This window comes from Salmo trutta, chromosome 33 (assembly GCF_901001165.1).
Source record: "Salmo trutta chromosome 33, fSalTru1.1, whole genome shotgun sequence".
NCBI lineage: Eukaryota > Metazoa > Chordata > Actinopteri > Salmoniformes > Salmonidae > Salmo > Salmo trutta.
In genome coordinates, this window is record NC_042989.1 from 32,349,282 (window position 1) to 32,364,856 (window position 15,575).

Sequence of the window (15,575 nt, forward strand, 5' to 3'; positions counted from 1 at the left end):
TACTAATTATGTCCTACAAGAAAACATCCCTGGGGGACGGAACCTGTATGATGGCTGGTTACACAAAGAGACGAAGTTGGGCTTGAATGAAAGCGCGGGAGGACTGAAGAACAAAGGGAGAAGCTATGCTATCGTAAATACAGAATCTTATGCATTCTAAATAACCGCCCATTTGGAAAAGGAAAATGCAATAAATATTTACTCTGAGCTGCGCTTCAATGGGTTGGTTGTAGATAGAAGGCCGTGTTGCCTAACAGAGATCTTCCTTGTCCTTTGAAGAGTGTCTCTGGTGGTAAACTGGATACGTTGTAGTATCGTCGTTGGGTGGTAGACTGGATACGTCGTCCGTCCTTTCCTAGCCCACGTTTACAGCGGCCGCTGCTAACTCAACGGCTAGGAGGTATCACTTCTGGAGTGAATAAGAGTTAAAAGTTTATACCATTCGCAACCAAAGCTCACGCTGAGGTTGGCTTAGTTCTATAGTTGACATGTTAGTCCTTTTAACGTATGGACCGTCGTCCTATTGTCCTCGGAACAGCAAGTTACATTTTCGTCAAGGGCTTTATATAGGTGGGGAGAGAAGGACGTGTTTCATAGTTTATAACCAATGTCTCTTCACATGGGCGGGCCACTGAGTGAGCAGAGCTTTAACCTTATGAAAACCCAATTCTCTCATTTGGAAGCTAAAATTACATTTAATCTTTTCACAAATAGTTTCATATTTAAACATTTTAAATTGCACAACAATTCCATGTGAATCTGATAACTTTCCAAGATACAGTTTGTCGTCCTGTCATCAGTCATAATGTCTCAGACGCCAACTGATCTGGCATCATATTCATTGAGTACCAACGCATATTTTCAACTGGTTGGATTACCGAAATATGGTTCCTTTCCCTCCCACCTTTTGATGTTCCCAGACTCTCTATGTTAACAAAGGCTATTCAAGATTCCTTCTGTAGAGTCAAGCGAGAGGAAAGGGAGAAAGGTATTTATGGGGGGTCATAAACCTTACGCACAGGCCAACGTCATGACACCACCCAATTATGGAGAACAAACCGCATGATTCATCAACCCCCCCCCAAAATATATAATAATCCCTGGACTACCATTTGTAATGAATTCAACTCAAATGAAAAAGTAAACAGAAGGACGCTAGAACAACTTCAGGTGAGATACTCTATTTTTTGTTGGCCCACTTTTCAAATCAAATCACATTTTATTAGTCACATGCGCCGAATACGACAGGTGTAGTAGACCTTACAGTGAAATGCTTACTTACAAGCCTCTAACCAACAATGCAGTTTAAAAAAATACAGATAAGAAATAAAAGTAACAAGTAATTAAAGAGCAGCAGTAAAATAACAATAGCGAGACTATATATAGGGGGGTATCGGTACAGAGTCAATGTGCGGCCGCACCGGTTAGTTGAGGTAATATGTACACGTAGGTAGAGTTATTAGTGACTATGCATAGATGGTAGGGGTGGCAATGCAAATAGTCTGGGTAGCCATTTGATTAGATGTTCAGGAGTCTTATGGCTTGGGGGTAGAAGCTGTTTAGTAGCCTCTTGGACTTAGACTTGGCGCTCCGGTACCGCTTGCTGTGCGGTAGCAGAGAGAACAGTCTATGACTAGGGTGGCTGGAGTCTTTGACAATTTTTAGGGCCTTCCTTTGACACCGCCTGGTGTAGGGGTCCTGGATGGCAGGAACTTGGCCCCAGCGATGTACTGGGCCGTTCGCACTACCCTCTGTAGTGTCTTGCGGTCGGAGGCCGAGCAGTTGCCATACCAGGCAGTGATGCAACTAGTCAGGATGCTCTTGATGGTGCAGCTGTAGAACGTTTTGAGGATCTGAGGACCTATGCCAAGTCTTTTCAGTCTCCTGAGGGGGAATAGGTTTTGTTGTGCCCTCTTCACGACTGTCTTGGTGTGCTTGGACCATGTTAGTTTGTTGGTGATGTGGACACCAAGGAACTTGAAGATCTCAACCTGCTCCACTGCAGCCCCGTCGATGAGAATGGGGGCATGCTCGGTCCTCTTTTACAAATCAGTCACTTTGAAATGTTTAGTTTTCGTGTGTAACACAACACAGTGGGGCCTAAATGTATTTGTGTTACAGAAATATGACACAAACAATATCATACGTAATTACTAGTATTATTCCTATATTGTCTTTCTAATTTTTTGTGGAAAAACATACAAATCTACTTAAAGAAGACCAAATGCTGTTGCTCGTAGGGAGCGTTTCAAGACTGGTGGAGGTCCCCCAGTAAGACCAGAGACAGATGAGCTGGGGGACTTGTTAACCGGGATCATTGATAGCCAGCAACCCCTGGAAGGTATCCCCGATGTTGACCATTTGGACGGTTCAGATGAGGGACCGTTGCAATCATTTGGTTGGACACATTCATTCAACATGTGCCATCCCAGGACTGCAGGGAATATGTAATGTTGTCAGTCATCTCTTGCATTCCCATAATAAAAAGTATCTTTATGAACTCAACTCTTGAAGAAATAATGTCCTCTAATGCAGCCATGTAATAATTTTCTAGAGATAGATCACCACAGCTTTGAAGGGGACTTGTCTTAACTTCTACGTGATGGGTATCCCTAAACCGGGACGGTTGTTGCTAATGTGTGCTAATGTGACTAGAATGACGTTGTATTAAATAGCCAACTTTCCGGGACATAGACATGTCTTACATGGGCAGAAAGCTTAAATTCTTGTTAATCTAACTGCAGTGTCCAATTAACAGTTGCTATTACAGTGAGAAAATAGTATGCTATTGTTTGAGGAGAGTGCACAACAACAACACATTTATCACGGCAACTGGTTTTATACATTCACCTCTGAAGGTAAATAATGTACTTACATTCAGTGATCTTGCTCTGATTTGTCATCCTGCGGGTCCCAGAGATAAATTGGAGTACAGGGTTGTTTGATAAATTAAATGTTTATGTTCAAATGTAGGAACTGGATTCTCCAGTTTGAACACCTGCTGTCTCTGGCTCCACGCCCACCCCTCCCGGCCATCTAGATGTGTGAAAGTTCTTATATAAGCTAATGATGACATTCCTGGGAGTGTGTAAATGTACATTTTTTATTACCATAGCATTTTTGTATGGTCTCTATTGTTACGTACTTGAACATGTATCAATTGACCAATTCGGCACATTTAGGCAAACTCCTGGCAGACTCATACAAAATATTGTGCAGTAATGTAATTCTTCACTGGATCAGTCTGAAACGTTGTGCACACACTGCTGCCATCTGGTGGCAAATCTAAATTACACTTACAGTAGACTCCTCTCTGAATGTATGGCCTTTCTCTTGCATTTGAAAGATGATGGAACAATAAAAATAAACGCATGTTTCTTTGTTCGTAATATATTTTACCAGATCTAATGTGTTATTCTTCTACATTAATTTCACATTTCCACAAACGTCAAAGTATTTCCTTTCCAATGGTGTCAAGAATATGCATATCCTTGCTTCAGGTCCTGAGCTACAGGCAGTTAGATTTGGGTATGTCATTTTAGGTGAAAATTGAAGGGAAAAAAAGGGTTTGATCCTTGAGGTTTTAACAGGATGAAGGTCAACCCGCTACATCTGCAGTAGCCAGGAAAGAAGATTGTGTCACTAACCTGGGCTGGCAACAAAGACCGAGGCTGAGCATGCATGAGAAACTAATGGATTTAAAAGAAGAGTGGTATATGAAAAAGCATATCCTTTTGTGTTGAGTTGGCTATGAAGGATGAGAAGAGAAACATGAAGCAGCAGCAGTACCAATATTCTTCTCAAACTAGAACCAGTTCTGGGTCCCGATATTTCCATTTTGTGAATTAAACACCTTTTTGTTACCTATCCATGGCCATTGTTTGCTTCAATAGCTTGAGCTATCTTTGTTGTGAGAAGTGCAGCATAGCAAAAGCATCTCTGCAGGCTTGTCAATTGCTGTCATTGTCTGCCTCAACCATGGGAACATCTGGGTCATCCTCTTCCATGCGAGGATCTGGGCATACATGCTGTTTGAGGTAATTGTCAAGCACTGCTGTTGCAATTATGACAATACAGCATCTTCTTGGTTGAAAGAGCAATGTGTTTCTGAGACTCTGGAAATGACTCTACTACACCTCTGGTGCAGATAGGAGCTTGGTTGTACCGTTTTTGCTCAGGTCCTATTGCATAACGTTGGGGGGGGGGGGGGGGTAAACATGAAGATGGTCTGTGCATACCCCTAGTCACCAACTATGATTCCACTGTTGTCCTCCTTCAAGCTGAGCCTTCAGAGGAGTTTTGAAAATCCTTCAGTCACGAGTTGCACTCTTCCAATGTGCAATAGTGTTGGAGAACTACACATTTATTTTATCAAAATAATTCTGTGGTTTGCTCATGTCTATAACTGCCCTTCTGTCTGGCCTTGGTGGTGCTTTTTGATCTACATTGAAATAGTCCAGGTAACCCATTCTCCTCCATTGCCAATGTAAACCTGGCAGCCAACATCATTAATCTGAAGTTAAGCCTGCCTCTGTCCAGGTTTAATTTAAGCCTTCACTTAGATCTAGATGAACTCTAATTGTCCTTCTGGGAATCAGACTTTTTAAATCTAGACTAGGGCAAGTCTGAGAGTATTTTAAACCATGTCTGAGAAATGCAATTTCAGATAATCCAGTTTAAAAGTGGAATTTAGTCAAGGATCATGCTTAATCTGTGTTCGCAAAATGGCCCCTCAGTGTATATCTCAATGTTTTCTCTAACTAAGCTTTGTTTGTTTCTTTACTGATTTCTCTGAACTGTTGTCTATTGTCCTTGAACTATGATAAAGTAATTGTTAGGTGATTTTAATATACATGTTGACAAAGAGACTGACTCCAAAGCCCATGAATTTATTAATCTTTTGAGCTCTTTTGGACTTTATCCAACATGTTACTAAGCCCACCCAATACTGTGGCCATACTCTGGACCTGGTTATTACCAAGGGGCTTTAGACATTCTCTATTGTTGATGTTGCTTTATCTGATCATCGCTCTGTATTTTTTACTACCATGTTGCCCATAGCACAGGGTAGAACTGAAAGCATTATTAACACTATCTTACCTCTGAAGTTGGTACAGATTTTGAGTGTATCAACAATGTACTCTACCCATTTTGCCTTCCTCTTGTGATGATTTTGTTGAACTTTAATAGCAAATTAAGGGCAACCATTGATGCCATAAGGTTGAAAAAGTCCACATCTAAATGGAGAACCCCTTGGATGAGTGAGGAAACGAATCAATTAAAGAGAAATTGGAGAAAGGCAGAGCGGAAGTGGAGAACTATGGATTTATTTTCCCTGGTTGACACCGATGGTCAGGAAAGAGATCACAACTTAAATAATCAGCTAGAGACCAAAATTATTTTAATTTAAGGCCTAATGAAGTCAACAATCGATCCTATCCCCACCACCTTCTTCAAAACCAATTTTTAATTGCATATCTGAAGAAGGAGATTCCTTGATAGCTTTGCACACACTTGGTATTCTCTCAACCAGCTTCATGAGGTAGGCACCGGGAATGCATTTAAATTAACAGGTGTGCCTTGTTAACTTTTTAAGGTATAGGGGGCAGTATTTTCATTTTCGGATGAAAAGTGTGCCCAGAGTAAACTGCCTAATACTCGGGCCCAGAGTCAAATATTTGCATATTATTAGTAGATTTGGATAGGAAACACTCTGAAGTTTCTAAAACTGTTTAAATGATGTCTGTGAGTATAACAGAACTCATATGGCAGGCAAAAACCTGAGAAAAATCCAACCAGGAAGTGGGACATCTGATGCTTGTAGTCTTCAAGTCATTACCTATCTAACACACAGTGACTTAGGGTTAATTTTGCACTTCCTAAGGCTTCCACTAGATGTCAACAGTCTTTAGAACCTTGTTTCAGGCTTTTGCAGTGAACAGAGAGCGAACGAGAAGGCCGGGAAGTTGGTGACTCAGGCTTTGACATGAGTTCAGTGACATGAGTTCAGTGGCACGCGTTCACGTGACGAGGTAGCTGTGTTCCATAACATTTTTCAAGACATTGGAATCGTCCGGTTGGAATATTATTGAAGTTTTATGTTAAAAAGGCCCTAAGGATTGATGCTATACAACGTTTGACATGTTTCTACAAACGTAAATATAACTTTTTTTCACTTTTCGTCGTGAAATTTTTGGTGCGCTTCCTACATTTGGAGTAGCTTACTGAACGCGCAAACAACAAGGAGGTATTTGGACATAAATTATGGACTTTATCGAACAAAACACCATTTATTGTGGACCTGGGATACCTGAGAGTGCATTCTGATGAAGATCATCAAAGGTACGTGAATATTTATAATGCTATTTATGATTTTAGATACCCGCCATTTTGGAGTTATCTGTATTGCTGGTTTGGTTTTCTGAGCGCTGTATTCAGATTATTGCAAAGTGTGCTTTCCCCGTGAAGCTTTTTTGAAATCTGTCACAGCGGTTGCATTACGGAGATGTTTATCTATAATTCTTTGAATAACAGTTTAATATTTTATCAACATTTATGATTATTTTTTTTGTAAATTGTTGTGCTCATTCACAGGATGTTTTGGAGGCAAAATATTTTATGAACATTACGCGCCAATGTAAAATGGGTTTTTTGGATATAAATATGAACTTTATCGAACAAAACATACATGTATTGTGTAACATTGAGTCCTAGGAGTGTCATCTGATGAAGATCGTCAAAGGTTAGTGCTTAATTTTAGCTGTATTTCTGTTTTTTGTGACACCTCTCCTGCTTGGATGTGGTTTTTCTTGTTGACGCTCTGTCCTAACATAATCTAACTTCATGCTTTCGCCGTAAAGCCTTTTTGAAATCGGACAATGTGGTTGGATTAAGGAGAAGTGTATCTTTAAAATGGTGTAAAATAGTTGTATGTTTGAGAAATTTGAATTATGAGATTTTGTTGTTTTGAATTTGCCGCACTGATATTTCACTGGCTGTTGATAGTGTGTACCGTGGGTGGGACGCTAGCGTCCCACATAGCCCATAGAAGTTAAAAGTTATTTTGTGGAATTGCTTTCCTTAATGCGTTTCAGCCAATCAGTTGTGTTGTGAGAAGGTAGGGGTTGTATACAGAAGATAGCCCTATTTGGTAAAAGACTAAGTCCATGTTATGGCAAGAACAGCTCAACACAAATCCATCATTACTTTAAAACATGAAGTTCAGTCAATCTGGAAAATGTCAAGAACTTTGAAAGTTTCTTCAAGTGCACTCTCAAAAACCATCAAGCGCTATGATGAAACTGGCTCTCATGAGTGCCGCCACAGGAACCGAAGACCCATAGTTACCTCTGCTACAGAGGATAAGTTCATTAGAGATAACTGCACCTCGGATTGCAGCCCAAATAATTGCTTCACAGAGTTCAAGTAACAGACACATCTCACCATCAACTGTTCAGATGAGACTGCGTGAATCAGGCCTTCATGGTCAAAATGCTGCAAAGAAACCACTACTAAAGGACAGCAATAATAAGAGCCTTGCTTGGGCCCAGAAACACGAGAAATGGACATTAGACTGGAGGAAATCTGTCCTTTGGCTTGATGAGTCCAAATTTGAGATTTTTGGTTCCAACCACTGTGTCTGTGAGATGCAGAGTAGGTGAACGGATGATCTCTTCATGTGTGTTTCCCACCGTGAAGCATGGAGGAGGAGGTGTGATTGTGTGGGGGTGCTTTGCTGGTGACACTGTCTGTGATTTATTTAGAATTCAAGGCACACTTAACCAGCCTGGCTACCACAGCGTTCTGCAGCGATACACCATACCGTCTGGTTTGCGCTTAGTGGGACTGTCATTTGTTTTTCAACAGGACAATGACCCAAAACACACCTCCAGGCTTTGTAAGGGCTATTTGGCCAAGGATGGTGATGGAGTGCTGCCTTGGATGACCTGGCCTTCACGATCACCCGACCTCCATTCAATTGAGATGGTTTGGGATGAGTTGGACCGCAGAGTGAAGGTAAAGCAGCCAACAAGTGCACAGCGTATTTGGGAATTAATTTAAGACTGTTGGAAAAGCATTCCTGATGAAGCTGGTTGAGAGAATTCCAAGCGTGTGCAAAGCTTTCATCAAGGCAAAGGGTGGCTACTTTGAAGAATCTGAAATATATGGGATTTTGTTTAACACTTTTTTGGTTACTACATGATTCCATATGTGTTATTTCATAGTTTTGATGTATTCACTACTATTCTACAATGTAGAAAATTGTAAAAATAAAGAAAAACCCTTCAATGAGTAGATGTGTCAACACTTGACTGGTACTGTAAGTGCTGAGTTCAACACTATTGGCCATGATGTCCTTCTGGACAGACTGGAGAGGTGGGTTGGGCTGTCTGGTCCAGTTCTAAATTGGTTTAGGACCTATATATAACTGGTCCAAAGTTTTGTCACTTTTGGTGAACGTAACTCAGAGGAAAATATCCAAGAAACCACATTCTTATCGGCAGACTCAACAGCCTTGGTTTCTCAAATGATTGCCCCGCCTGGTTCACCAACGACTTCTCTGATAGAGTCCAGTGTGTCAAATCGGAGGGCCTGTTGTCCGGACCTCTGGCAGTCTCTATGGGGGTGCGACAGGGTTCAATTCTCGGGCCTGCTCTCTTCTCTGTATACATCAATGATGTCGCTCTTGCTGCTGGTATTTCTCTGATCCACCTCAACACAGACGACACAATTCTGTATACCTCTGGCCGTTCTTTGGACACTGTGTTAACTAACCTGCACCTGTACATAGCCCATCTGTAAATAGCCCATCCAACTGTATTTATTTATCTTGCTCCTTTGCACCCCAGTATCTCTACTTGCACATTCATCTTCTGCATATCTACCATTCTAGTGTTTAATTGCAATATTGTAATTACTTTGCCACCATGGCCTTTTATTTCCCTTATCCTACCTCATTTGCACACACTGTATATAGACATTTTCTACTGTATTATTGACTGTATGTTTGTTTATTCCATGTGTAACTCTTTGTTGTATGTGTTGAACTTCTTTGCTTTATCTTGGCCAGGTCGCAGTTGTAAATGAGAACTTGTTCTCAACTAGCCTACCTGGTTAAATAAAGGTGAAATAAAATAAAAATTGGTCAACTACAAAACATACAGAATGATGCAGCACGGGTACTGACCAAGACCAGACAGAGCACACATTACACCGGTTTTAAGGTCTCTGCACTGACTGCCTGTGAGTTTTTAGACTTCATTTCAAGATTCTTCTGTTGGTTTTTAAATCAATCACTGATTGTGCACCCCAATATATGTCAGACATGCTTTTAAGTTATGTACCCAGTAGGTCCCTCAGGTCCTCTGGCACTGGCCTTTTAACTATCCCAAAGCCTAGGACCAAGAGTCATGGAGAGGCAGCCTTTAGTTATTATGCCCCCAGCCTCTGGAATAGCCTGCCTGAGGGGAGCCAAAACTGTGGACATATTTTTAATATCTTAAAACACTTTTTAGCTTTGCTTTTAATCATTCAGTTTTGTTTATTCTTTTGTTTTTTATCCTCATGTTTGTCTAGTAAATAGTTTTTGTTTTAATAGTTTTTTATTCGTTTTGTTCTGTGAAGCACATTGCGCTGCATTCCATGTCTTAAATGTGCTGTATAAGGCAATCAAACAAGGGAAATTCCGGTACAGGGACAAGGTGGAGTCACAATTCAACGGCTCAGACACGAGATGTATGTTGCAGGGTCTACAGGAAATTACGGACTACAAAAACGGCCACGTCACGGACACCGACGTCACACTTCCAGACAAACTAAACACCTTCTTTGCCCGCTTTGAGGATAATACAGTGCCACCAACGCGGCTTGCTAACAAAGACTGCGGCCCCCTGCTCTACTTCTCTGTGGCTGACGTGAATAAAACATTTAAACTTGTTTACCCTCGCCAGGCTGCTGGCCCAGACGGCATCCCCAGCTGCGTCCTCGGAGCATGCGCAGACAAGCTGGCTGGTGTGTTTACGGACATATTTAATCGCTCCCTATCCCAGTCTGTTGTCCCCACATGCTTCAAGATGGCTACCATTGTTCCTGTACCCAAGAAGGCAAAGATAATTGAACTAAATGACTACCGCCCCATAGCACTCACTTCTGTCATCATGAAGTGCTTTGAGAGGCTTGTCAAGCATCATATCACTGCCACCTTACCGGTCACCCTAGACCCACTTCAGTTTGCATACCGCCCCAACAGGTCCACAGATGACGCAATCGCCATCACATGGCACACTGCCCTGCCCTGCCCTGTCATTGATTACAGCTCAGCATTCAACACCATCGTACCCTCCAAGCTCATCATCAAGCTGGAGGCCCTGGGTCTAAACCCCGCCCTGTGCAACTGGGTCCTGTACTTTCTGATGGTCTGCCCCCAGGTGGTGAAGGTAGGGAACAACATCTCCACTTCGCTGACCCTCAACAATGGGGCCCCACAAGGGTGTGTGCTCAGCCCTCTGCTGTACTCCCTGTTCACCCACGACAGCGTGGCCATGCACTCCTCCAACTCAATCATCAAGTTTGCAGATGACACAACAGTAGTGGGCTTGATCACCAATAACGAGACGGCCTACAGGGAGGAGGTGAGGGCACTCGTGGTGTCAGGAAAACAACCTCACTCAACGGGGCAAACTACCTGCCCTCCATGACACCTAGAGCACCTGCTGTCACAGGAAGACCAAAAAGATCATCAAGGACAACAACCCCGCGAGCCACTGCCTGTTCACACCGCTATCATCCAGAAGGCGAGGTCAGTACAGGTGCATCAAAGCTGGGACGGAGAGATTGAGAAACAGCTTCCATCTCAAGGCCATCAGACTGCTAAACAGCAATCACAAACTCAGAGAGGCTGCTGCCTACATTGAGATCCAATCATTGGCCACTTTAATAAATGGATAACTAGTCACTTTATACAATGCACTAACGCCACTTTAATAATGTTTACATATCCTACATTTCTCATATCACGTGTATATACTGTATTTTATACCATCTACTGCACCTTGCCTATGCCGCTCGGCCATCGCTCATCCATATACTTATATGTACATATTCTCATTCACCCCTTTAGATTTGTGTGTATTAGGTAGTTGTTGGGGAATTGTTAGATTACTTGTTATATATTACTTCACTGTCAGAACTAGAAGCACAAGCATTTCGCTACACTCGCATTAACATCTGCTAACCATGTGTATGTGACCAATAACATTTGATTTAAATAAAGCTTGATTTGATTTGTACAATTTTAAAGGTCAAATATACCACATTTAAGTCAGCAATAACGTAATGAATTCAGGGCTCATGAAATTATATCTAGGCTAAATATAAGCCTTCCACAACCATAAGACCAACCAATAGTTACATTTTATTCAAATGGTTTGACCTGCTTTTTTGCAATCATTGATCTGGTTTTTAAGTCGGTCTATGAAAATGCCCTTTTTGCTACAAATCTAACCACAACCATCCATAATACACATTCCCTAATAATGACTAACTTCTTGTAGCAGGCATAGAAAATTACATCTCTCAAGCAAAAGACCACGTGCTAGTGAGTAGCCAGCTAATCTTTTTATATTTTAAGTTTAGCCAACTTGGATCTATTTGCTAGCTAACAAGGAAGAACAGTTGAATTGTTATGAGCACACCCTTCTGTCTGTCTCCAACTGTTTGAACAACATGCTAGCCTGTCCACTTTGTTCAGATGTTGAAATTCAGTGGCCCATATTATTTCTCAGAATGAGAACGAGTTGCCAATTCCTTTATATAATTGTTTTTTTATGCTTATTGCACATATATAAAAGACTAGAGAGATAGTATAAGTCTTTAGCTAAAATGCTGCTAACACTATGTAGTACCGCAATGCCGCATGCCACAAACTGAGTATTCATTTTCCAGAATCATTGTTCATTGATGCTCCTGTTTTAATAGTGTCTGCTCTGTGCGCACTTTGAGGAGTTGAGACATAAAAAGTGTATCGTTAACTTTTTTAACTTCTCCTCTATTACAGTGAGGCATTATTTTAATGTGTTTTGGTGTCCATGTGACCGATTTATCTGTTAGACCAAACCTCAAATGCAAATAGCGTGTTGAAACTGCTCGTCAGAAAGGAAGAAGTGATATCTCATCTTTGTTGTTGTGCTTGGGGGGGGGGCTTTGTGTGTGTAAATGGGCAGGAGGCATGACGGAGACGAGATCAAAAAGCCATGAGAACTAATGGACATAAATGCTCATAAAATAAAACTGGATTCTTGTGATACAGGCATTTTGAAATATCACTCTAAATCACAAATTATATTGCCCAGCCCTAACCTGAGTTACAGAGATGTGTAAAACGTAAGCAATATGAGAGTATGTAAAACAGCCCTGCGTTGTACCAGTGTCACTAACATAGGCAATCAATAAGTCATGTGAGCAGCAGGTGTGGTGATTGTGTTACCAGGAAAGAAAGATCATTAGAGGAAAAAAAGCCACCTGTTGCACTACACCTTAGGTCACTCCCCAGTGCATTGCTTTCACTGAATGAGTCTGATATTCACAACAACAAAAGCCTGTGTGTGTGTATAGCAAGCTAACAGCAGAGTAGTTAGTTAGCTAGCTCTTAGTGCCCTCCCTGGTTATGCTCTATCCTTAACCTGTTACAGTCTAAGCCCTGTCTGGGGGGGGGGTTCTACTAAGCTATATGGAATTGTTTTAAGGTCATACCAAGACCCCTTGAAATGTGTATGTATGTGTTTATATATCTCTATCTATCTATTTATCTATCTATTAAATGTTTATTTGGCCTTACTGCTATTAGCCCATACAAACACATTGAATAACAAATTCACTACATGGAACAGATTAAAAAAAACTCTAAAGGAAGTTTGATCTGAACTGTATGTATGGCCTGTATCTGAGAGATATAAGAAAGGTCAGGAATGTATTCATTTTGTATATGTTAAATACATTTTTGACACTAAACAGTCTCCATAGTATATATACTTCCATAAAAAAATCTCAGCTGGTACTGGGGGACCTTCAGACGAGTCTTGTGAGGCCTGTGGGCGTCCTAGAGCAAAATAACTGATATGTTCTTGAGAGACTCACCTTTCCACAGAGGAATTAGTGTGTAGCCTTTCCATAAAGGGGTCATAATAGCTTGTAGGCCAAACCGTTTGAACGCTACAGACAGTTTTGTGAGAATACCGCTTTTCAGGATGTCTCATGGTCTGACAAACACCACTCTATCTCTGTCACCTTCCACCACAGATATCTCCAGTTTAACTGACAGATTTGTAAGGAATGTTTTTTTCTTCTTCTTTTTTCCTGCTATGTCCGTTGGGGGCTCGGACATCGACTCTCAGTATTTTATATATGTATATGTATTTTTTTTTACCAGAAACCGTTATGAGCTGGTTAACAGCAAAACAGGCCCTGGACCAGTCACTAAGGGATACAGGGGCTCATTGAGTGTATTTCACTGAGCTCATTAAAGCCACAGCTCTGCCCAGCATGATTCTCTGTCAGAGCAGTATCCTGGCTATGTCTTGTTAGCAGGAAGTTTTGTACCCATTTTTGTTTGGGCTGGCAGCTAGGTGCCGTGGCGCACAAAGCTCATTATTTTCACGTACATGCTGTTTGTGCCAGTGGGACACACACACACACACACACACACACACACACACACACACACACACACACACACACACACACGTAGCACTCATAAAATGTACTGGGCAGGAGTGTGTGTTTAGGCCTGTCACGGTGTGTGTAGGGTGTTGTAAATAATGTTCTGTTCCCACAGTAACAGTACAGAGCCATATCTAAACTCATAGCACTAGCCAGACACACACACACACACACAGCTCATATCCTGTTTCCCTCCCACCAAATTATTTATCAGCCTGCCATGTCCCTCCCCTTGTTTCTCTCACAAGCAGCTTGTTGCTTTCAATGTTTTGCCATTACCTCAGACTGTATAGTAGCCTACTGGGAGAATATCAGAGACTTAGTTGATGAACTTGACAACAAACACTCAAACGTTGATTTGTGTTAGTATGTTAATGCATTGCTAATGACCAGGTTGAAGTAGAACATTTTCAGTAGGCCCTTATGAGACATGAATAAATGGACTGGCTATTCATATACACGACAATTGGTGGAAGACTTCTAATGAGAATGTTTAGATGTTAGTGTAACAAGTGCTTTTGATGTTGCAGACCTTTCTGGCTCCTATGAACCAAGTGTTCCCTGCTGAGGAAGACGTCAACAAACATATGGAGGACAACTGTAAGTTCATACTCGCAACTTACACGGAACCCAAACCGGCTGCACGAGTGCACCATTGTGCTCCATCGTGCATACATTTATTTTGTCCCCCCCAAACCAAACGCGATCACGACACGCAGGTTAAAATATCAAAACAAACTCTGAACCAATTACATTAATTTGGGGACAGGTCGAAAAGCATTAAACATTTATGGCAATTTAGCTTGCACTTGCTAGCTAATGTGCCCTATTTAGCTAGCTTGCTGTTGCTAGTTAATTTGTCCTGGGATATAAACTTTGAGTTGTTATTTTACCTGAAATGCACAAGGTCCTCTATTCCGACCAATTAATCCACACAAAACGGTCAACCGAATCGTTTCTAGTCTCTCCTCTTTCTAGGCTTTTTCTTCTCTTGCGATTGGCAACTTTCATAAATTAGGTGCATTATTGCCACTGACCCCGTTTGTCTTTCAGTCACCCACATGGGTATAACCAATGAGGAGATGGCACGTGGGTACCTGCTTCTATAAACCAATGAGGAGATGGGAGAGGCAGGACTTGCAGCGCGATCTGCGCCACAAATAGAAATGACTTCTATTTTAGCCCTTGGCAACGCAGACGCTCGTTGGCGCAATAATTGAATAATATAGATTTCTACATTTATTTTGTAGTCAGCCTGTTAGCGTAGCGGTTAAGGCCATTGGGCCAGTAACTCAAAGGTTGCTGGTTCAAATCACTGGGCCGACTAGGTGAAAAATCGGCCAATTTGCCCTTGATCAAGGCACTTAACCGTAATTGCTCCTGTAAGTCGCTCTGGATAAGAGTGTCAGCTAAATTACTAAAATGTAAACAACTTTCCTTTATCCTCAAGTTGATATGGACTTAATGTTTGTGTATGTAACTTAATGTGCAGACGTTTTTAAAGGATGCTTCCTCACGAGCGACTTTTGTTTTTCTTTCTTCCAGGTTCTCTTATGTACCTGAATGAAGGCACACTCTTAAACAACGTCCGAGTGCGGTATAGTAAAGACAAGATCTATGTAAGACATTCCAAATCAATGGTACATTAATCCTAGGCCTTGAAGATAGACCATTCTCTTCCTGTGAGAGACATCTAGTGGTCATAGGCCTAGTTTCTCATCAAGTTGTGAAAATGTCGGTGGTTCTCAACTAGAGGAGCTAGGACCCCTGGGATACTTGGCCTATCCACAAGTGGTACTTGAGAAGACTCATGAGACCATAGATTGGTAAAATTCACGAGTGGGTACTTCGGGCAGAGC

The 15,575-nt window shown here is 41.6% G+C and overlaps 1 protein-coding gene across 3 annotated transcripts in view; it reads left to right on the plus strand.

The window, feature by feature from the left end:
* Positions 1-15,575, plus strand: part of LOC115172840 (unconventional myosin-VI) — a 106,976-nt gene that overhangs the window by 21,533 nt on the left and 69,868 nt on the right. For all 3 annotated transcript variants that reach the window (XM_029730640.1, XM_029730638.1, XM_029730639.1), the window contains 2 exons: positions 14,247-14,316; positions 15,262-15,335. In XM_029730640.1, the coding sequence (XP_029586500.1) occupies positions 14,247-14,316; positions 15,262-15,335 (144 nt within the window). The remainder of the gene's footprint in view (positions 1-14,246; positions 14,317-15,261; positions 15,336-15,575) is intronic.